Source organism: Corapipo altera, unplaced genomic scaffold (genome assembly GCF_003945725.1).
Source record: "Corapipo altera isolate COAL_440 unplaced genomic scaffold, ASM394572v1 70, whole genome shotgun sequence".
Classification (NCBI taxonomy): domain Eukaryota; kingdom Metazoa; phylum Chordata; class Aves; order Passeriformes; family Pipridae; genus Corapipo; species Corapipo altera.
In genome coordinates, this window is record NW_020884911.1 from 4389831 (window position 1) to 4412481 (window position 22651).

General features: G+C 44.6%; 1 protein-coding gene across 2 annotated transcripts in view; it reads left to right on the forward strand.

The window, feature by feature from the left end:
• The window catches only part of PLCB1 (phospholipase C beta 1), a 334930-nt gene that overhangs the window by 83121 nt on the left and 229158 nt on the right, over positions 1–22651 (forward strand). For both annotated transcript variants that reach the window (XM_027654013.1, XM_027654014.1), the window contains exon 3: positions 9385–9453. In XM_027654013.1, the coding sequence (XP_027509814.1) occupies positions 9385–9453 (69 nt within the window). The remainder of the gene's footprint in view (positions 1–9384; positions 9454–22651) is intronic.

Sequence of the window (22651 nt, forward strand, 5' to 3'; positions counted from 1 at the left end):
CTTCTGTTAATGGGCAGGAGCTGTACCTGAGCAGGAGCTGCACCCTCAGGTGTGGTGGTGGAGCAGTGCAGGGCAGTGAGTAGGAACTGTGGCTCTTCCCCCTGAGATGAGAGTCTCTGCTCCAGCTGTTCACTGTTCAGGGCACTCTGCTCAAAATAATACACTTCACTTGCTTCAGAAGGAAAAAACCCAGCATAATAGTTGTCTCTGTATTCTGCAATCCCTCGTCAGCATGAAATAATGGCACAAGAACATCACCCCCAAAATACAATATGGCCCTTTTTGGGCAGGCATTTAATCATCATAATGACACACAACTATGAGTTTTGATTTGAAAGGAGAAGTTTCTTAATAGAAGGTTTTTTGGGTTTCTTTGTGGTTTTTTTTTTTTTTTTAATCTGCTGCTTAAAACTTCAGTTCACTGTTCTTTTCCTTGTGACTCCAAAGCTGCAAATTGCCAGGTTATTCTCAGTTGTGTGAATAAAAATCAGTCAAGTACCATTATGAAGACTGCCTACAATACACTTTTGTATTTTCTTCTAAAGCAGGTCCTCCCCCAGCTCTTTTCCTTTCTGAACATGGCTGCACCTCCTCAACCCTCCTTTTCCTCCTGTTGTTACCCAGTTGTGCGAGTGGGACGAGCAGCAGAGCGAGAGCAATTTTAGCTGAACCAAACCAGTTCCAACCAGGTGCTCGTGTCCATATAACTCCCACTGCCAGCTGCAAGTACTTTGGATGAGAAACTTCTAGTTTTGAGTGTGTTTGTGTTGCAGCCTTTGCTGGAAAGGCAGAGCCACTGGTAGGTAGAGCCAGATGCCAAGGTTGCAGCTGAATAAGGTGATGCCACGGTAATAGATGTGGGACTAGGATATGGAGTTACTTCTCCAGCTCTGCCACTGTTTGCCTCTGTCCTGGTAGGAGTTTACCTCACAAACCCATTGCTCGTTTCATCCACTGATTCTTTTGTGTATTTAGGCTGTAAAATTAGGAATTGTGGCTTAGTTTTTTTGGAGTATGTACTGACACTGACTAACAGGTGAAGAAATTATTTCTACATACCAAGCTGAGCTTTATACCCTTTTAAACACTTCTGGCTTTGGACTAGTACTGTAACATCAGACATGGCTAAAGAGGGGACAGATTGAAGTCTTACTGCTATGGAAATTTTCCATTTTTCCAGCATTACTTCTAACACCTGAGATGATTCCTGATCACCCACTGACTCTGGTGTGTCCTTCGCCTGCTTCCTGACTATTTCGTTGCACTAAGATTTGCATTGTTAAATCTTTGTACCAGTTTCTAAACTGCTTTGCCACAGCATCTGTAAATCCAAGGAAATGAAATTTTCCTTAATGAAGCAGCAAAGAACTATATGCGTAATTGCAGAAGAATTGTTTCGCTTTCATTATTAAAAGGGTACTTAGTATGAAAATTTCGTCTCATTTTTTTCCTAGTAGCCCCATGTTTTATGCTTTATATAAACTGCAGACTATTTTCTCTGTACTAGAAAATGTTACTGTTTTTATGACTCCAGGGATATATGGAGAGACTGTGTGTTGTCAAGATAGCCAAGACTTTTCAGTTTGGGGTTTACTCTTCCGTAGGAGTGCTTTCTGTAAGGGCTTTCACTAGGAATGTCAGGTAAATTTGCTTGCGGGTTCTTCTTGAAGTGCCAAGAAACCTTGTCAGGTGTTCAGAGCTTGTTCCCAGAGCAGCTGAGTCAAATCATAAGAGCTGGTCCTCCAACTCTTTCTGAATTAAAAACAGTTAGTGACCACCCGATAAGCTTAGCTCAGGTTCAAATTTGCAATAACTCATTTTGGGTAGTAAGAAGTCATTGTGTTCTCATTCCGCTCAAGTGATTTTTTTTTTTTGAAGAATTACCATTCCCTGCTGTATCAAGCCCCTTGGCTTTGCCTGTTTGTTAGAAATGCTAGTCCAGACCTAGGGGAGCTGTATGGTCAAATCAGTGTTTAAAACCATCCCATTTTGTTTTCCGAACTGCTGTGCTGTGTAAGAGGAGCACGTTTGTTTTTCCTCCCGTCTCCATCACTCCCTGCCTCGGGGGGTGTCTTTGTCACCACAGGTAACAGAAGAAATGGCAGGAATGCCTCCCCCAGCTCCATGGGGAGCTGTAGCACCGATGATAAACAGCTCCCCCTTTCCACTGCCGGACCCTTCTCTCCGGGGGTCTGTAAATCCCCCTGGGTGTGGTGGGACGTGCCCGGGCTCACACTCGGAACCGGCCTGAGGTGGATGAGGCTGCAGTGGTTTTTCTGCCGGAGTTTATTGGTGTGAGACACAGATCAGTAATTGTTGGGTCAGAACCACCTTTTGTGTGTGTTTTGTGTGTGTGTGTGTGTGTGTAGGGAAGGGCCGGTCCGGCCCTGCGGTCGCTGCGGTGCTGCCGTGTCCCTCACGGCAGCCCCTGGAGCCCACACGGGGCAGCCCCGGGGGAAAACTTCCCCCGCTCCCCAGCTCCTGGAGCCCCTCAGCAGCCTCAGCCCGGCAGGGACAGCGGGAACACCGCCCCCCGCCCTGCCCTGGAGCCCCGGAGCGGCCGCTGGGTCACGGGGGGCCTGGGGGGTGTCCGCGGGCACCGGAGCGGCTCAAACCGAAGGCGTGTGCTCCCCACGCGGGGCCGGCCCTGCCGTCGGGACACTGAGAGCTGCTCTGCCACCAGGTGCCAGCGGGAGCTGGATGACCTGTCTGCCCTCCTTCTCCCCTCCTGTGCCTCTACTTCTCTTTCTCTGCTCCCTTCTTGATGTTTTCGGCAGCTTAAAGCTGGGGGGATTAGATTTTGTCTGGGTGTTGTGGATCAGTACGTGCTGGGTGGGTTCAGTGGTGGAATGCTTTGTCTGGATTGTGTGGTGCCCTTTGGAACTCGTGCTGAGTTCCAATATTTACCTCTTGGGAACAAGTGTGTGGCTTATTATTCTCTTCATGCTCTCTCAGGGTATAACAGAACCCTATGTTTATTTTTTTAAAAGTAAAACTCCTAAGTATTACAATTGACCAGAAAGGAAGAACTTGGTAAATAAGTGATTTTTGAGTGAAGTACTAGAGGCAGCAGAGTGTTCTCTCTCTCGTCCCTCAGCAACCAGCTGTGCCTCTCACCCAGTTTTTCATTTCATGTATCACAGTGGTGGATTTTTTTTTTTTGGACTTTGGGTTTTTAATAGATGTTTAGAAGGCAGAGAATTCAGAAGCCACTTTACCGAGTTAAAATTCTGTGTGTTTAATTAACCCTTTAAAGAAGTCAATGGCTACTCCAGAAATAAGAGTTTAACCTGAGCATTTGTTCCATTGTTCGAGTGCCTTGTTGCTGCTTTATCCATCTGTGAGTAGAGCAGAACCTGTGAGGAGCTACAAGAGGTCTGGTGGCTTCTGGGAGCTCGGTGAGTTTTAGCATTAATGATGTAATTTTTAACGGGCTCTTGAAAAGAGTGGGTGGGAAGGTAACAAATTGTTTTGAACTCGTGAAGAGCCGTGTGTAGAAAAAGACTTTGCTGCTGTTGAGGAGAGTTTTACCGTTGACTTGAGGATGTACGCGTGGCTCTGCTGCTGGTTTATTGACAAAGCCCCTGATTTTGAGGCCTGCTAATTGAATTGTGTGCTGCCAGGAGGAAGCATGGAGACAGTTTCCTCAGGGACTGTCTCTTTCCAGTGGGATACAGCAAGAGAATTGCATAAGGGGACTTTCGGGGGAGCACAGCAGCACAGCACAGCTCCAGTTAAAATCATTGACAGCCTTGCTGTTTCTACTTGTAGCTCTTGATGCAGGTTTCTGCTAAATCCACCTCACCAGTCCTCCACGGTTTTCCCTTGGGAAGAGGAGACAAATTGCTGTGTTTCATTCAATTTATTCTTAATGATAGTGGGGAAAAATAGATATGTTTTTAGCAGGGGGATGACACACGACATCCCCCAGCTGTGCAGGCACCCTTTCTGAACTGGCACTGAGTGTTCACTCTCACTGCAGGGAACTTCATCCTGGAGTTAATCCAAGTGTGGCTGATGGATCAGTACACTGCCAAAATCTCCGAAACCTGGATGAGGTGTATTCCATAAATGGCTGCAAATTGCAGAGTTTGCCTACGGATTTGCTCTGAACCTACAGCGCCAGATACTTCTTAAGCATAACTTGTAATTTCTTCATAATTCTTCACAGAAGGGGTGATTAGGTATTGGAAGGGGCTGCCCATGGAGGTAGTGGAGTTTCTGTCCCTGGAGGTGTTTAAGGAAAGACTGGATGTGGCCCTGAGTGCCTTGAACTCGTTGTTCACGTGGTGGTGTTTGATCACAGGTTGGACTCAATCTCAGAGGTCTTTTCCAAACTAATTGATTCTGTGATTCTGTAATTGTTCCCCATCAGATTCAAATGTTGATCTTAATATTTTCTTTGTAACACGTTGTAAGGATATTAGTCACGTGGCTTTATTTTAAATAACCTCTTTAAAATGCAAAATAAAGAGTAACACAGAACTGCATATGGTTTTTTTTCTTCCAGAGATATGCAGTGCTTTCATGTTCAGAAAAGGATAAAATGGAGTATTTCTGTATTAAAGAATCATTTCGTTATGATTAACTATTCCCAGTAGAAGCTGTTGTTTGACTCTCTGTTTGAAGTTTGTTTCAGCAAATTGGCTCTTTTCCTTTGAAAACTTTGCCCAGATATTGCCATCCAGTAGCACTAAATGGTGCTTGTTTACCGAACTGGCTTGGTTTTCCCAAAGTTTATTTTGCTTAGCACTGTATCAGGCAACCTTTGAAGGCAGTCTGGTGTCTTTCTAGCAGACTGACTGGTATATTTGGATAAGCTTTCAGACACACAGGTTCTTCTTCAGATTGGAAGCGAGGAGCCACAGGTCTCGCAGCTGAGTGGAAAATGAGTTTACAGAGTTTAATTAGTTGTGCATCAGTTAGACCATGACCTTAACTGGCAGGGGCTGGGAGCTGTGCTCCACAGTGGCAGGCAGCACGTGGCAACATTTCGCACACTGGGGAAAAAAAGACTTTCCAGCCAGCAGGGCCGTGGAAACGGAGGTTGAACAGAGCAGTGTGTGACTTCCCAGCCTCAGTGAGCACTCGGGGCAGAGTGGAATTGTTTTTCTTGGGGATGTATATAAAGTCATTGGCTCTCTGGACCAGCTAACCCGTGCAGGTGTTGCAATGCACACCCATTTTTTTCCTGGTCTCCTTGACGTAGTTCTGTGGAATTCTACGGGACGGTCGATCCTGCTCCCAGCCCGCCGTGCTGCCGGTGGCTCCTCGGGATCGCTGAGGAACTCTGCTCTGTAGCTGGGGTTATGTCACAAGCAAGTTCCCAAGACACTCTGACTCACTCGGCATCATTTTGGGCAGTTTAAAATAGAAGTGAGCCAGATCCTCAGCTGGTATAAATTGGTGTTACTATATTAAATTCAGATGGGCCTAATTATAAGTGCTCAAGAAGTCACTGAGGGTTGCACAATCTCTTGCCTTTGTGAGTGTGTGCTCACCCATAAAAGTGAGATTGCACAATGCACCCTCTATGAATGCATCTCTGTCCCAGCTGCTAATTGAAAACAAACACGGTGGGATTAATAATTCACTTTTCTTGTATTATAAATGACTGGAGGGATCCACCACTTGCATTAAGAGATGTTACTCCATTGCAAGATAAGTAAGTCCCAACAGCAGTGACTGGAGGTCTCTAAACGGGGCAAAGTTGGACTTGCAGAAGGTTTGGTGGTTTTAATTTATTTTTTTATTGGTTTTTTTTTTTCCCCAGTTACTATGGCTTCCGGGCCTCCTGCACTGAGTGCAGTCTCCAGGCCTGCCTGGAGGAAGTCATTAGCAAAACTCCAGTTGACTGGGGGAGAGGAGGGCTTGGGCTATTTTGCTGCACAGGAAAAGGGGCATTTTCCTGGCCATTACCCAAGTGTGTTTTTCCTTTACAGGAATCTGCCTGTGGTTTGCAGTAGGGAAATAGGAAATGGTATTTTCTCTCCTTTAAGGGGAAGTTGATCTCTGTCCTCTTAATTGGTTGTTTGAAAGATGAAAGCAAATGCCTGGGGTGAGGGAATTCCAGGAGGTTTTTTCAAACCAAAAAGCTCCTAAGAAATGGCACATTAGGAATTCTGATCTATCCAAGCCCCACCAAATGCTGCCTGCAGAGGCACTCATGTGAATGCAGATCCTGCTCTTGTCCTCTTATTGCAGAGCATGGGCTGCAGCACCTGTCAGGCTCCTGCTTCTGGAGACCTGAACATATGGATCAAATGTGTTTGTGGGAACTGGACCATTCCTTGCTGATTCCTGATGGTGGCTGAGGCCTTGGACTTCCATCATTACCCCCAAATTAAATGGTCTTGTCAAACAGGGATATAAAGGATCCTGGGGATAGGATTATAAACCCTGCTTTCTGTGTCAGAGGGGTAGCAGGGCAGGAGGGCCATAAGGGGGATGTTCAGGGCCCTTCCCACAGCCCTGGCAAGATCTGCTTGGTCTTGTCCAAGCAGCCCCACCAAACTCCACCCTTCCCCTGTTCTTCTGAGACCCTCCTTGCCATGTCTTGGCTCCTCATGCTGTCACCTTTTCTGCACATGACTTGGTGGCAGGAAAGCAGCTTGAAAGTAGTAGACAAAACTCGAAACCAACTCTATCCCTCATCCTTCTCCATCCAGGAGGATGCAGAGATGAGCAGGGTTGTTCTGATTCCTTGGCTGTCCCTGGGAATGCTGGTCTCTGCCTTTTCCTTTCTTGTGTCTCTTCTTAATGTGTGTTATTCCATTTAAAAGGGTCTTTTTATGTTTGTCTAACAGGAAGCCTAGTTGTACTTTTTTAAGCGAATAAGTTATTAATTCAGTTTGCTTTTCTTTTTTTTTTTTTAAGAAAGATAGAATACCAGAACAATCCAACAAAAAACAAAACCCCAGCCCCCCCCAAAAAAAAAAAAACCCCAAACCAAGCAAACAAACAAACCAAAAAGACCTTGTGACATTCACTGTGTGTGGCTCAGCATCTTTGTGTAAGATCTGTTTTCCTTCAGCATATTTAATTTCCCTCATGTGTTTGCTGTTAAAGTCTTTATTTTTAGGACTCTTTAGTCCTTTCAGTCATTGAAATCTGATTTTTATGACATGGTCTGCATGTGCCTGCAGCTTCTGTAGAACATTTCACAGTGGGCTGGAGACCACCTCAGAGTGTGGGTGTTGTTTGTTGTGGTAAATCTAAGCCCTGCTTCCTGCCTTAGTTCTTGCTCTGAGTGAGACAAACCCACATTTAGCTCTGCCGTATTCCAGGGCTTTCATTCCTGCTGGGATCTAAATGGCCACGTGGATTGACTCAAAGATGAGCCCTGCACTGTGTCATTGCTTTGCTTCGAGTTGCACCTGCTGCCTTTACCTGCACATGAGGCTGTTGGAGGTGGAGGTCTGGCACGGGCCACATTTCTGAATTAAAACACATGGAGATGTAACTGTGCTACTCAAACGTGGCTGGGACTGAAGACATTGATTCTGCCACGGCAGGAATGATGAGAACGTGGGAATGTTGTTGTAAAACTCAGGGAAAGATCTGTGGCTGGTGAAAAATCGGCATTGCTTTCTCAGCAGTGCAGTTGTTTCCCTCTGAGGAGGCGGTGGCCACCTCCAGGCCTGGGCACCAGTCACCCTGGGAGATGGACACTCAGGGCTCACTGTCCTCGGCAATTTTTAGGTGTTTCTTGTGCAGTTGTTTAATTGAGTGGTGAGAGACCAGCAGGCTTTGGTGCACTAAACTCTTGGTGCCAGTGGTGGGGCAGGATGGGAATAACGTAGTTGAGATCTGGAAGCGAGATCAGCTTCAGACTAGGCTTAAACACTGAGTTCCCAAACCGTGAGGTGCTCCTGAGCTGGAACAGGGACAGCTGTAGGCAAGTTTTTGCTACAGTGATCAGCTGTCCATGTGAGAGGCTCCAGGGCTGCCAGAGGGGTGCCTGTGTCCATGTGCCATGTGTAGTGGTGGAGTTTGGGGTTTTATCCTAAAGAGGTTTACAAAATATCACCTTTTATGACCCTGCTGATACTTCTTTCTAATCTCAGCAAGGTTCATTACCCTTGTCCTCTTCTGGGCAAGCGAGAACAAAAAGTAACTATCTCAAAAGTCCACGTTTCCCCTCAACAGGCTACTTGAAGAGGGGAAAAAGGTGCTCGTGGAGTTCAGGAAATACCAGAATAGTAGGGAATTGGGATTGCTGTGGGGGACAGAGGAGAATGTGATGAATGTACAGTCATGTGAAAATCTGTTGGTAGAGCTTGCATCTTGACTGACAACAAAGGTCTGCAAGAGCTGTGCAGAAATATCTTTCTTCAAATGGGGGGAAAAAAATAAGGGTCCAAAGTAATTCATGGCAAAATAACATGCCCATGGATTATTATTTTTTTCTTCTTTTAATTTAAAAGAGAAGGAGCAGTGGCTTTGTCCAGCACTGAGATTTCAAATTCCCCACACAGTGTTTGCAATTACTTATTTCAGGCTATATTTAGTCTGTCATTGAGGCACTCTAACACGGGTTATTAGTCCAAATGCTGGTGTAAGTGAGGCAGAGAGTTTTAAGATGTGCTTTAAGACAGTCAAGTAATGCTAAATCAGGTCAGCTCTCTCGCTGCCCTTGCAGGACAGTTGGTGTTGCTCCTGGCAAAGCACGAGTGGTGCCATGGGGATGTGAGTGCTTCCAAGGGATCCAGCAGCCAGGAATAGCACTTGCTCCCATCCCCAGCATCCTTCCTCACTGCAAATGCTGAAATCAGGGAAAGGAGGTTCTTCATGTTACACGTGTGTGGGGGAGGGCAGGAGTTTCCTAAGAGGAGCTGTCATTATGTGCCAGTTTTATTCCAGTGGCATAACCCATAACTCATGAACTAGGAAATGCTTGTCAAAAGTACATGTTTTTTTACTGAGCAGCAGTCACTGAAATAGTTGGAACCTGTTGTCTTTGTAGATATAACACTTCTTGGGTTTCATATGCACTTTTCAAAATGTTCTGGCAATAATGAAGGAGGTTTTCCGTTGCAGAGGCAGGGTTCTCTGTTTCTAATGATGCCTTTTTCACACTGTGACTAGCATTAAAATGCTAAAATTGTATTAAAAAGATTAAAACAAAAGCAGAGCAGCTGCTATTTAGTGAGGCAGGAAATCAGCTTGGCTTCTATATAATCTATATATCAAAAGGAACCTGCATAGTGTTGCTGTTGGAATCACTTAAGTGCACCAGAGCTCTCCTTGAAGCTGATCCCAGTCTGGACAAGAATCATTGCAGACAGTCAAACCCCTACCAGGTGTGGGAAGTGGGACACTGATAACACAACGAGGCTCTTGGAATGATGTCATAATTATTTCTATTGCAATTTTTCCTTCCAGGAGACCGAGCTGCTGGATATCAGCCTCGTCAAAGATGCCAGATGTGGAAAACATGCCAGAGCTCCCAAGGTAGGAATTCTTGCTGTGTGCTTCCATGTTACACTGGTGACCTAGGTTAAAAAAAAAAACAAACAGGGAATGATATACAAGAATTTAAAAAAGAAAAAAAATGTCCTTAGCTAAGAAGTAGTGTTTTGCCTTTTCCTCATGTAACACGGTTTCTGATGGGAAGTGTTGGGATTGTTGATCTCTTGTTGTTGGATTCTGTATGGAAAATGCTACCAGGGAACAAAAATCCTGGTTCACCTAGGTATGCTTACAAGTTCTTGGCTTCCCTGATGGCAAGGAGCTGACATTTGTTTAGGTCCCTGTTGTATTTTGTGCTGCTGATTTCCCTGTTTTCCTCTTGAGGTTTTTGGTTCTTTTTAAGCTACCATCGGAGGGGTCGGGATGTCCACTCCCTTCAGCTTTGCCCTGGTGCATTGCACACTCCTTTGCAGTCTCTAAAGGCAGGAGGCTGTACATATACATTCTCTCTGGTGTTTTTGTTTGGACAGACACTACACATCAGAGAAAAAACCAAAGCACTGGGCTCCAGAAGCAAGACGGTGCCTCAGGGAATCACAGGAGTGATGGGGGAAAAAGGAATCAATCTCCTTCGGGGCTTTGGAGTGTGGCCTTGCTGCTGCTGAGCTGTGGTTGAACATCCCAAAGGAATGATTCTTCTCCCCTCATCCTGAGGGAGGAAAACAGCTGTGGCTTCCCAGGAAGCACACATGGCACAGCCCCACAGGCTCCTCGGCCCCCTCAGGGCAGGAGCTGGGAATGTGAAAGGTTGTCTCTCCGTGCCAGAATGCACTTGTAGTTATCTCCAAACAGACTATTCACATTTGGTTTTCAAAGCTTCCCATGTAGTGCTGGCAGCATTTTAAAGGCTGAGTTATAATTGAAATGCAGCAGAAGTACTTTGTGACGTGCACATTAATACCAAATGAGTGCAACCATGATTAATGGTTCAGTGATGAATAGCAAGAAAGTATTAACAATGTCTAGGACATTATTTTAAAATGCTCCCCGCTTCACAGAGGACATTCGTGTTCTTCTAACAAAATGTTTTGAGCTAAAATTTATGCACAGCTATTGCCTTGGTGACTTTTATTTATTGGGTTACATAAAGGCTGTTTTTGTTACAGCATGTTACGGGTCTGACAGCGGTGGCATTAAGTGAAGGGTATGAGAAAATCCCCGCTCTTTAGGGTGGTGAAATGCACCACCTGTGTGAATGAGTTTGCTTTTTGTCATTGATCTGTGTGTGGGCAGGAGGAAAACAGCACCTGGGTTGGCTGTTGAGGGGATCTTGCCAATGGTGAGAAAAAAAAAATGCTCCTTTTGGGGCCAGTCATGGAAGTTTTGCTTTGATCCGTGTTGTGGGGCCGAGCAAAGGAGCGGCGGCTGCAGGTGAGGGAATGTCACAGAAGCCCTGTTTGTGTCACTTCCACAGAGGATCTAAAACTAATGTAACAGCAGGAAGGCTTGGCTCAGAGTCAAGCAGCAGCAGCTTGTGATTGCACAGAGGTTTCTAGTAAAACCCCTGGAATATTGGCTGTGTATGGAGGATACTCGCCGAAGTTCCCAGCTTTTCAGAGGCTCTTTTCCACAGCTCCGCTTCCAGGTGGGAGCAACTTTCAGAATGCTAAAAGTAGATTTTGTCAGTGGGTTGTCATTAAGAACTTAAGTTAATGGGACTCTTTAAACCTCATTTAGTGTATTTCTGATCTACTGCTACCTTCAATAGAAATAAGTGTCTTTTTAAATAAGCCTCAACTTAAATAAAAAAGAACAATTCCTTTTTGTTTTTACCATAAACTCAATTTCAGTGTCATTAACAACACCCATAGTAAGGTTCCAGAACCCATTGTGCTGCTACACAAGACCAGCAGCAAGCAATGATTTTAGAGGACTAAAGGCAGTCCTAGTAACCAAAAAACAGTCTGTTCTCATGCTGCATTCAGTGTACCTTCCTAATTTCTGTAGAAGAGAAAGAAACACAAAAGGTTTCTTGATTTCTCCTTCCGTCTTGTTGGTTGACATTCACTTTTCACAGCATTTCTCCAGGAGTCCAGACACACATATTCGGTGATTGTTCTTGCATGTTTGTTGTTGGATCTTTCTGGGTTTCTCATCCAGCAGGTCTGGTTATTTTCTCCATTCCCTCTTAGGAATAGCCTAAAAGTTTAGCCTTAAAAGTTCCCTTGAAGACACGGAAGTGCAGCTTTAATCCCAGAATTGTCACGTTAAGGTAGCACGAGGTATGAGCTGAGATCACCTCAGGGTTAGAGCTTGGGCTGCAGCTGTGCAGGCACTCAGGGTACAAAACTCCATCTCCTCCTCCAGCTTCTGGTTTGTGATGATTATTAGAATCTGCTGAAGGCTCTCTCCTGCTCTTTCCATTCCCTGGAGACTTAAGAGGAGAGCACCAGCACTGTTGCTGGGTGAGGGAGTAGCTCAGAAAGGCTAAAGAAAGACCTTCCTGAGGAGCTCAGGGTAGCTGACCATGGTCCCAGAGCCAAGGCCACGCTCTTATCACCCACTGGTATCTGTTATCTGTGCTCCCACACTTTGGGGTGCTGCAATGAAGTCTTACCACGTGGACAGGAACTTGGGTTTCTAACGATGTTCTCTAGTGGGCACCAGATCACCTGATGCTTGGGAGATGAAAAGCTTGCCCTGCAATCCCAAGTCAGTCAGCAGTGCACTGGAACGACCCCGTGTTTCGGAGAAGCTTCAGCGTCGCCTTCTCTTTGCGCGTTGTCAGGGACGGCTCCTTCTGTCTCCCTTCAGCTGCTATTTTCAGAAGCAGTAACAGAGTTTGCTGTCTCAATGCAATATACATGGAAAGGCTCATTCCTTGGAATGAAGGCAAATCTCAGGCAGAACAGGGCGCTGCAGCAGATTCTCTACACGAGAAGAAAAATTAAAGTAATGCTCTGAGGAGAATGAGAAAAGCCACATTAACTGTGTATGTTAGGAGAAAGGGCCTGAATTCAAAATACAGTGAAATTATACAGAAGTGATGGAGTTATAAAATGATTATCAGGACCTTGCCCTTTTAGTTTGCATTAGAATCAGATAGGAAAGGGAGCAAGAGGGATTTCGAGAGCAGGAGATTATTATGCAGTTAATTTTTCCTTCCGAGGACGTGACTGCCCATAATTGCAGCCGTGGCATGTGCTGCTCTTGGGGACTCAGCAGCAGGGTGCTCAGGGCTCACGCTTGTGATTGGAAATGCTGAAGGAACGTGAAAATCAGGAGTTGTGCTGAGGCAAGGATTTGTTTCCCTTTGTTCACACGTTACCTGGCAGCCCTCTCTGGAGCCCGGTGTTGATGTGCAGACCCAGAGACGTGTTCTCCCTTGTAAAGTTCAGTGTCAAGGTCTGCAAAATAAAAGAAACACGTGCTTTTGTACAGCCAGGCGTGGAAATAGCTCTGGATGTTCACACACCACCTGCAGATCGTGGAAGTGCCACTCAGAAGAGGGTCCGTGCTCTTTAAAGGGAGTCGTGGCTAAAAATGTCAAGCCACCAGCAGATCCTGAGGAATGGTCACGGGGTGAAAATTTGGCAGCTGCAAGCTCGCAGGACGAGGGAATTCACACTTCTTACCATCTTGTATTTACTTTAGCCAACAACAGTTTCTATGGAAACTAAAATCTTCAAGCAACTGTGCCAGTGTTTTTGCTCGGGAGAAGGAATATCAGGATGAGTTGAGAAGGGGTGAGGAAATAACCCCATGGCAAATGCTCAGATTGGAAACTTTTGATGCGTTTATTTCCCCTCGGCATCCTGTTTCCCCCTCATAAATCATTCAGCAGGAAATGAATTTCTTTAAATAACATATACTGTGAAACCTGTAGGAGATGAAATTGTGAACGATGGAAACGCTCTCATGCCAAAATGTGTTTAGAGAGCAGTCCCCAATTTTAAAAAAGCTCGTGGCTCCCCTGCCCCAATTTTTCTCACTTTAACAAGCCAAGCTCTGCTGAGAAAAATAATTCAGATGTTTGAATGTCAGAAATTTGCCAAGACCCCACCTACTATTAATATCATCACCGACCTTTCTCTGTTTAATGGGTTTTCTTGAAATACTCAAGTAGAGAGAGGTGGTTTTGGGTCTATCTCAGTTGTAGCTGAAAAACTACTGTGGAAGGTTTGCTGGTTTCTGACACATCCATAGAGGAAAATCAGCATTTCCTGAACTAGGTGGGCTGGGAAACTAAAAGGAAGGGTAACAAGGAAAGAACCCTTGGTTGATTTGCTTCTGAATTAGGCTCTAATTGCTAATTTTTGAGCCCAGTGACTACAACCTGTCACAATAAACCTAAATCAGTCACTTGATTTCCTCCTTGTATCTGAACTTGCCTTTTTGCTGGCAGCCTGTGATTTTTGTGGTCAGGTTGTTTGTTTTTCTTTTATCAAGAGAACAAAAGAGGCCTCCATCACTTCTGGAGAATTTGAAAGGCGACCAATTCTTCTTCTCTTTGTCACAAAGTCTGTGCAGGGACACACACATGTTGTGTTTAGTGACTACCCCGATTAGGCTGCATCTAGGAAATGGCAGATTTTTTTATTTTTTAAAATTTTTTTTTTTACTTTTTGGTCCAGTCAGTGAATTCTCTGGAAAAACCAGCTGTGTACATGGATCCCACAGCAGAGCAACACACCTGCTGCCCTTTGCAGCACCAACTCCTGGGGCTTTGCCTGTCTCAGACGCTGCTTTTGATGTTATTTTTAATCTCCTGATAAGCTCAAGCTGCTTTCCCTTCAACAACCTTGATGCTAAATTAGAAACTCGGATGTAAATTCTGCCTAAGCAGTGCTCTATTTCTGCCAAAAAGGAAATAAAAGCGGAATATGCACGCAGCTCACCTTCTTCCCACCCACCCTGGGGATGACAGTGACAGCCACAAACACCCGCCCCAAACTTGTTTGTTCTTTTACATAACTGCTTTTTTTCCTGTAATAATGATGAAGTTACATCAACCTGTTCTCCAGGTTGAGTTTTACTTTATTGAGGAAGGTTAAAATTATTTGGATGGTACTTGGCCAATGGTCCTGTGGTAAAGCTGGGGAAATGCAAGTAGTTGGAATTCCCAGAGCGTGGGAGTTGTGCCCACTGAGAGTGAGGGGGGGATGGGCCTTGGAACATCCCTGGGGAGGGATGGGGTTGCTCTGTCCTTCTCTGCCCACTTTCCTGCAGCTTGGAATCACCTCTTCTCCAGGCTGACCTGGCTCCTAATGACACCCAGCAGCTTTTGCTCTTCCAAATTTTCTCCACCAGTGCGGGATTTATTCCAAGAAGGTCTCCCCACTCCCATAGTAAAGGCCTGTGGCTTATTCAGTAGTCAAAGCAAGGTTCTGCACAGCCAAGGGGCTTGAGATTGGGTTTTGTTGTTAATTTTCTTTTCTAAACCTGTTGAAAGTTAAGTTTTTTGGGAAGAGTCTCTCTCCAAAGAGGAAGCTGTTGGTGCTGCTATCCAGGGAGCTCTTCACTCCTCCACCACCTAGAGAGACGTTGCTGTTGCCATCACAAACATTATCCCTACTACTCTGGAAGCAAAGCAAAGCTTCCTGGAAGCCAAGCAGGGCTTCCTGGAGGCTCAGTGGCCATTGTCCTCCTGCTTTCCCAGGTCACAAGCCTTGTCCCAAACACGCTGCCTGGTTCAGCTGAAGGGATGAGCTCAATCATTCCACACGTGGGCTTTTGCAGCCTGCAGGGATTCCTTGGCTACCCCAGAGCGTTGTTCCCTTGGCTGCTTGTGCCTGAGGCTGAGACACCTCAGAGATGCTCAGCAGCCCTCTGCACCACCAGGATGGCCCAAATTGGTGATTTTATTTACAACCCCCTAACCCTGAGGGAGCTGGGACCTTTCCAGAGGAGTCATCCCTCAGATAACTTTAATCTCCGGGCAGTTCATCAGAATCACTATTTACCAACGTTCAGGGCAGAAAGCACAGGGTTTTTTTCAAAGGCTTTCACTATGAATCATTGCCAGAAAGATGTAATTATTTTTTTTTCCCTGCTGGCTGACAGTTGCAGTGAGCTCTCCGTGCTGGTTGGCTTTGTGCTTCCCTGTGTTATATTTATAAACCCTGCATCTCCTTTCCGTTCCCCGATGTTCTCGGTGCAAAGCGTGCAAGGAGAAATTCCCTGCTTTAAGAAGCACAGAAGGCGTTTTCCAACTGTGATTTTCCAAACCTGACATTTAAATTGGAAAAGGTGGGCGCTCCCCAATTAAATATGTGGTATTTGAGTTGCTGAGGACACCAGAGAGCATCAGTAAAACTGTGCTTCAAATGCTGCTGCTGAAGACGCTGCTGAATAAACCTGCACATGTGCACACATGAATTTTTTTTCCCCTTTGTCTCCTCTGGTGTGACTTGTTGTGTGATTTCGAAGAGAGATTGACAGAGACAATGTAATACTCCAAAACTGTATTAAATCCATCCACAGGCCATTCCTGTGAGCTTGCAGGGGATTACAGCAGCACACTGGAGGGCAGGGACTCAGCACTTCACTGAGCTGTGCTTCCTGCAGGTGGGAAGTTCAGTGCTGTGGTGATGTTTCCTGCCATAGCAGAGTTCTTTGGAATTCCCTCCACGCTGGTCCAGCTTGGCACAAAAATTAAGGATTGTGGGGATGATATAATGTTATTTTGGGGGTGTTTTTAGCAATGCTGAGGTGTTAATATTGCCTATCACTGTCTAATAGTATCTGTTTGTTACCTTGCACCCCCTGTGTGTTCACATCCACCTCTTGACTTGCACTAAGATCATAAAATTTTGGGAAAGTACAACCCTTTTTTTTTTTTCCCAATGTTGCTCCAGTATCAAGGAGCTGTTTTATCAAGAGTGCTCCAAGTGCAACAATAATACAAAAACTAATAAATCAGATATTTCTATCCCTAAAAAGAAGGAATGCTACATTGTCTGTGTCATGAACACTCAGTCTGGAAAGAATTTCAGTTTGTTTCATGGGAAAATGTAAAGGTACTAAATAACTGGTCTTTCCTTTGGCGTTGTAATCTCCATCTAGAAATATTTCATAAATATTAAAGTATATATTTCATATATTAGTGTATATTTTAGCATAAATATTAAAGTATGTATTTTAGAGATCTACTGGTAGTGCAGTACCCTCAAGCTTCAAATGCAAAACCAACAGGCTCAAGTGAAAATGCCACAGCAGATGCATTTTTTTGCAGCTGCTTAGAACAAATGATTTAAATTTTTCTGGTTTACTGAAATCCAGCTTGGTGATTTTTTTATTACATCCCTTGTTAACTAGCTGCTTGAGGAAAGCTGGTAGGTTTTAATTAGTTGCAAAGGTTTGATAGACTTGTTACCATCGGCATATAAATGGAACGTTCTTGTGGGACCGACAAAACCATTTAGACTTGGGAAAAAGAGCACTGGGAAGAGGATCAGGGGTAGATCCTGAGTATCCCTGGATCACAGAGATACCAGGTGAAAATGCCCCCCTGCTCAGCTGTCTTTGGTCAGGACTTGTAACTCAAGCTACTTGGTTTTGAGATACAGAGGAGCTGTTAAAAAGTTTCCTTTAATGTCCACATTATTTAAGCTTTAACTCCATCAGAGCAGCTTCCAGCTTCGAAGTTTTTATTTTCCCATATTAGATTAGCACCTTCCCTGTCTCACAGCTGAGCACACTTGGCTGTGAAACTACACATCCACCTAATGTTTATTAATCCCACTTGTGCTCTGTCCAATACAGATGTCTAAGAAAAAAGTGATGGGAAGAAATTTGGCTCTCCAAGCTTCAACTTTGATCAGGAAATAATTACAGCCTTGCCATAAGTAATCCTTGTTTCGTCACCGTGGCTTTTTGGGGTGGGTGGGTTGGACACCCCGGTGCATCAGGGGCAGGATGCCCATGGCAGGAGTGTTCCTGAGCCTTGGATCTCAGGGAAACATTTTATTAGGAATGTGAAAGCAGGACTTTCAAGAGCCAGTTACAGATCAGGAGAGCAAATGGAAATAGCCAGGGGTGCATATGAATTGTAAAGCAGCAAGAAACTACGAGTGTTTTCAGTGTGATGTCAGTATATTCATGTTAAATCCATGAATATTTTTCCAATATCAATTTTTCCAAACCATCAGGCAGAACCGAGCCTGGTTTCTTTTACTTTATCTCCTATGGACATAAAGTAGATACAAAAGCAGAGGCAAGTGTATCCAAATGATTTGGGTTTTCTTTTTAATACAGTAGGATATTTCTGAAAACAAACCAAACTCTCTTGCCATTTAATTAGAAACAGGATTATGCTACCAAGTAAGGCATACAAATACTTCATTTTTAAACAAATCCTGGGTAATATTTGTGTGGTGATAACAAAACACTTGACCAGCTGTATTGAGTGTGAGCTGCCTGTCTGTGACTTTCTCGTCTGGGTGACCTCCCAATTTTGTTAAACAAACAAAATTATGGGCTGGGGAGCAGTTCCACTGCTGGGCTGGTAATGAGCCATCCACAGGGATGTTCCTGCAAAATGGACGGCACAGGGACACTCCCCAGGAGGAAAATGGTTCTCTGTGTGCCAATGCTGGGGGCACATTTTTTGAGGGCCGAGGGTTTGCCTCCTGCATTTTTCAACCCCTGGTGATTCCCAGGACCAAAGTGCAGCATATTCCTGGTGAAAAATGCCGTGTGTTATGGCTGATACACAGTGATACATGAATCAGCAAGGTTTTCTTGCTACCAAGTGCCTCTTGGATAGATTCTTTCCAAGGAGAAGCCTTTCCACCACTAATTTGAAGGAGTAACAGTTGCACATCCCCTCCCCGGCGTGGCTGATCTGCACCAGCGCTGAGTATTGACAGAAACAGGGGCTGTTTTCTGCGTGTGGCTCTTCTTTTCTGTGGTTATTAGTGCTGTAGGTGTCCAATATCCTTCATGATTTGGCTTTAGATGGCAAAAGTCACATCTTCATTCCTTTGGGAGAGTTGATCCACTGAGAAATCCCCCTCCTGGATCTGTGTGTCATTCCTGTGGAACAGAAGTCATTTTAGGGGATGTGTAAGCAAGTAGGTGAATTAAACATTTCCCAGACTTAGCCCATCTGGAGTATGAACTTACCTTCATACTCCTGAAACGTAGATTGAATTAGTGACCAGCCTAAAATGTCAACATGCCAGTGCTCTGGGATTGTGGAGTGTCCTAGAGAGAGAGTGTGCAAAAAGGGATGACTCAGTGCTGATCTTACCCTGAGGTTCAGCTCTGGTTTTGGTTGGTACAACAGTCCTGAGTTGCCAAACAACAGAGAAAAAACCCGAGTGTGTGTCTGTTAAGTGCAGCAATCTATTAAAATGCAGGGTTTTTTCCTCTTTTAAAGACATATTCTGTGTGGTTCAGATTTGTGAGCTTCTGACTTACGTTGGGGAGTTTGGATAAACACCCAGTTCCCTTACTTTGGAGAAGAAATCCCCTTGGCTGGAAGCTGTCAGGGAGTTCTTGGCTGTGATGTTTTGCAGTATCCAGTTTCTTTGTTGTTTTTTGGAATTAGAATGAACTGGCAAAGGTGTGATTTAGAGTCAAGCCTAGGTGGTAGCTGATATTTTCCCTCCCCTGTCGTGCACTGCCTCTACATCTGGGATTATTCCCATCAAGAGCCACTGATTTCCAGATATGACACTTCCAACACTGGTTAATTACCACAAAACCCATTAAAAAAGGTCTTTTCCTTATTATTTCCAGGAGGAATCCCAAAACAAGTATCACTACAACTTGCAAACACTGATACATCATAACCTGGGTTGTTCGAATTTGGATTTTTCTTTTTTTCTTTCAAGAAATTTATGTCCTGTCCTGGTCCTAAGGCAGTGTTAAAAGTAGTTTATTGCAACTGGTGAAGGAGTGGATTATTTTGAAAGGAATTTTTTGTTCTTATTGCTGCTCAGAGTGAACCTCCTTCCTGCAAGATTAATGAAATACGTTTAAAGTAGTCAATATGAGAAATTGTGTGCTGGAGTTGGGAATGTTTAGTGTAAATGGCCTCCGGTGCCAGGTGAGGTCACCGCACAAAGGGAAAAGCATCCGCATTAATCTGGGAAATAATGGTGGCAATTTGCAGGTTGTTAAAATGCTTAAAAAAAGACAAAGCTGAACTCGGATAAACTAAAGGCTCTGCGTGAATGTCTTGCCTGTGTGGGGGGGCACAGAAGAAACCGGTGTGTGTGTGGGGATGGTTGATGGAGCGGTGGGAGAAGATTCCAACCCTCCAAGGGCAGCGGGATTTTGGGCCAGACTCCCTTGAGCCTGTAAAGAGCAAAGCCAACACGGGCTGGTTTTCTGCAGGACAGTTTTTGGTACAGCATTCCAACCCCCAAAATGGTTATTTGGCAGTTTGAGAGGGAAAGCTCTGAGCAACCCGGTCTGGTGGAAGGTGTCCCTGCCCCGGGCAGAGGGCTTGGAGCAGGATCATCTCTGAGGCTCCTCCCAACCAGAACCACTCTGTGATGTCCTTGGTTTCAAGTCCTCACAACTGGCAGGGCAGTCCTTCCATCCTCTTTCCCCCTGTGCTCCAAGTGGAGACACTTCTCCCTGTTTCACAGCAACTCTTGCTCCTGTAAATGATTGTAGGCCACACTGATTATCATCTAGCTCGTTTTTAAGACACTGGCAAGTTTATTGCACTACTTCAGTTGTGGGAACTATTTTTTTTTTTAGACTTTTTTTTACATAATTCTGGAGTCAGGAGAGTTGCAAAAGGTGGGAGGAGAAGTGGGATTATTTAACTGCTGCTTGCATGATAAAAAAGGAGAATTTGAAAGCTGAGAATTTGAAAGCTGTGCTTAGGTCTGCTCATATTTTGATGATGCTTGGCTTTTCCCTTTGGTTTATATTTAAAATGTCTTGTTCTCTGCAAGCACAATCACTTGATATTGCCAGTTAAAGTGTTTGCATGTGATACTTGCAGATTATGTAATTAAAAGAAAGTCATTACTTTGGCTACAGAATTGTCTAAGATGAATTTACACATCTCATGTAAAGGAAACTTATTGCTGCCCTTTCTGTGTATGGAGCCTGATTCATCCAAGCATTTGGGAATATGCTCCAGAAGTCTTGTTGGAAAACACCCTGTAGTGACCAAGGATTTGTTTTGCAGACCCAGGAAAGGTGTGATCCCAGAACAAGGGAACTGGGAAACAAAACTTGAAGGGATTTCTATATTAAGTAGACTGGAATTAAGCTGAGTGATGAGACTGTAGAAGTGTTGTCAGCAGCTTTCCCCTGAGTAGTAACTGTGCCTGTTACTCATGAAGTTTATCCTGATGATAAACTCAAAACTATTTGCAGGATTATTTGGAGTGTAAGGAAAAACTGCATTTTTCCTTTACTCTTTGAGCGAATGTCAAATGTGATTTAAAACTCTTCGCTATGAAGTTGTTTCAGTTGCTGTTAAATATTAGGGAGGTACTTAGAATTCTGCTGTGCTTATAAACTAGGGGAAAAGGTGAGGAGAGATGTTTTTATTTGCATGAAAACAGTGAACCGTGCTGTAGATGCAGATGGATGGTTTTCCCTGTCCCCTTGGATGCTCCTGGGAGCCCAGAATTGAATTGCATGAAGTCTGGCCAGACGAATGGAGTACAGTTTGTCCACCTGCTGAAAGTAAGGGAGCTGGAAATAGAGAAGTTAAGAAGTGCATGTTTTTCTCTGCCTTTCTCTAGGGGATTTAGCTTGGGAATTGCAACCCCCCCGGGCCGGGGACTGCAGTGACAGGGGTTCTGTGGCTTCAGCACACACAGGAAAGCCAGGGACACTCAGCCCGAACCCTCCTGGGAATCCACGTGCCCAATTTTGCAGAGAGGGAGCCGAGGAGTGGATTTTGTGCTCACTCAGTGCCTCGCAGACAGTTGTTTGTGCAACCCAGAGTATTGTTTGTCACAGGCTTTAAAACCAGAGCCTTATTTACATCAATCGCTGCAAATCAGAGTTCTGGGGCAAAGCCAAAGTCTATTTATAGGATATTTATCAGTGGGTCACGTGTTCTCCAGTTTCCTCGATGGAGGAGTGAGCCCACCCCCCAGTGAAATAAAGGAATAAATGCCTTTCTGGCCTGTGAGCAGAGGCAGCAGAAGGGTGAGGTTGGTGTGCTGCCCCCTGTTCTTTGCTCTCACATCACTGTATGATTGCAGTTTGGGGAGGGAGCATCGATTTGGTTTGGGTTTAGGAAGTAGAAGGCTCAGAAATGTCTGCAGGAAGTGAAAAGGCAATCAACAGGCAAATCACCAAAGGGAAGGGATGGAAAAAAAAAGGCATAAAAAAGCTGTATTTCAGTTATTTATCCTTGAGATGTGCAGCAGGCTTCTCCAAAATCCCCATCACCCTGAGGGAGTTGATTGGCTTCCTTTTAATTTTGCTTCAAATAATAAATTCTTAGCTCGAACAGCCAGCTTGAGTGGGCTCTGCATGTCCAGGATCTCTCTTTCCCAAGTGGCTCTCAAGGCTGATTAGTGGATAGACCCAAAAAACCCCACCAAAAACCCGTTGTCACACTGCAAAAAAAAACCAAACCCAGTCTGACTGGTCACGGCCTGTGTGTGTGAAAGAGAAAATAACGTCCCAGTTCAGAACAAAAGTGCTAACGTTTGAAACCGTGGCCAGGAAAGAAATAGGCTGGCTCGTTGTGCTGGAGGAGCCTTCTTGAAATGCAGCCGTGAGTGATGTGGGCAGCAGCTGGCTCGGGGGCTGAATTCCTCTGCAGAGCCCGGGCTGGGAGGGCAGAGTTTGGGCTGGGCACACACAGGCTGGTTAATTCAGCCGCGTTTGTTTGGGCTGCTCCACAGCTGGGTGTGTGTGTTCTGACTCATTTGTATATATATATATATATCTATATATTGTAGGCTTCATTAAATCTTGCCTTTTGACAAGCATAAAATAAGTTTTGTTTCTTACTGGGATGAGACAAAAAAATTCTGATGAGTGTTTTTAACATCAGAAGGGAGACTTGAAGGGGAAAAAAAATAAATCCGTATTTTAGAAGTGATAGCTATTTAAACTTAATATAAACCTGTTCTAAATATTTCTGTTTACTTTCTCATTTGAAATAGTTGATATCAGCGGAAGTCATCTGCATTTTGCTAGACTGGAGACAGTTTTCTGTTAAAACAAATAGATTTTTTTTTCAAGTTTAAAAAAGTCACAGACTGGGTAAGATTGGAAGGGACCAGAGTGGCTCATCTGGTCC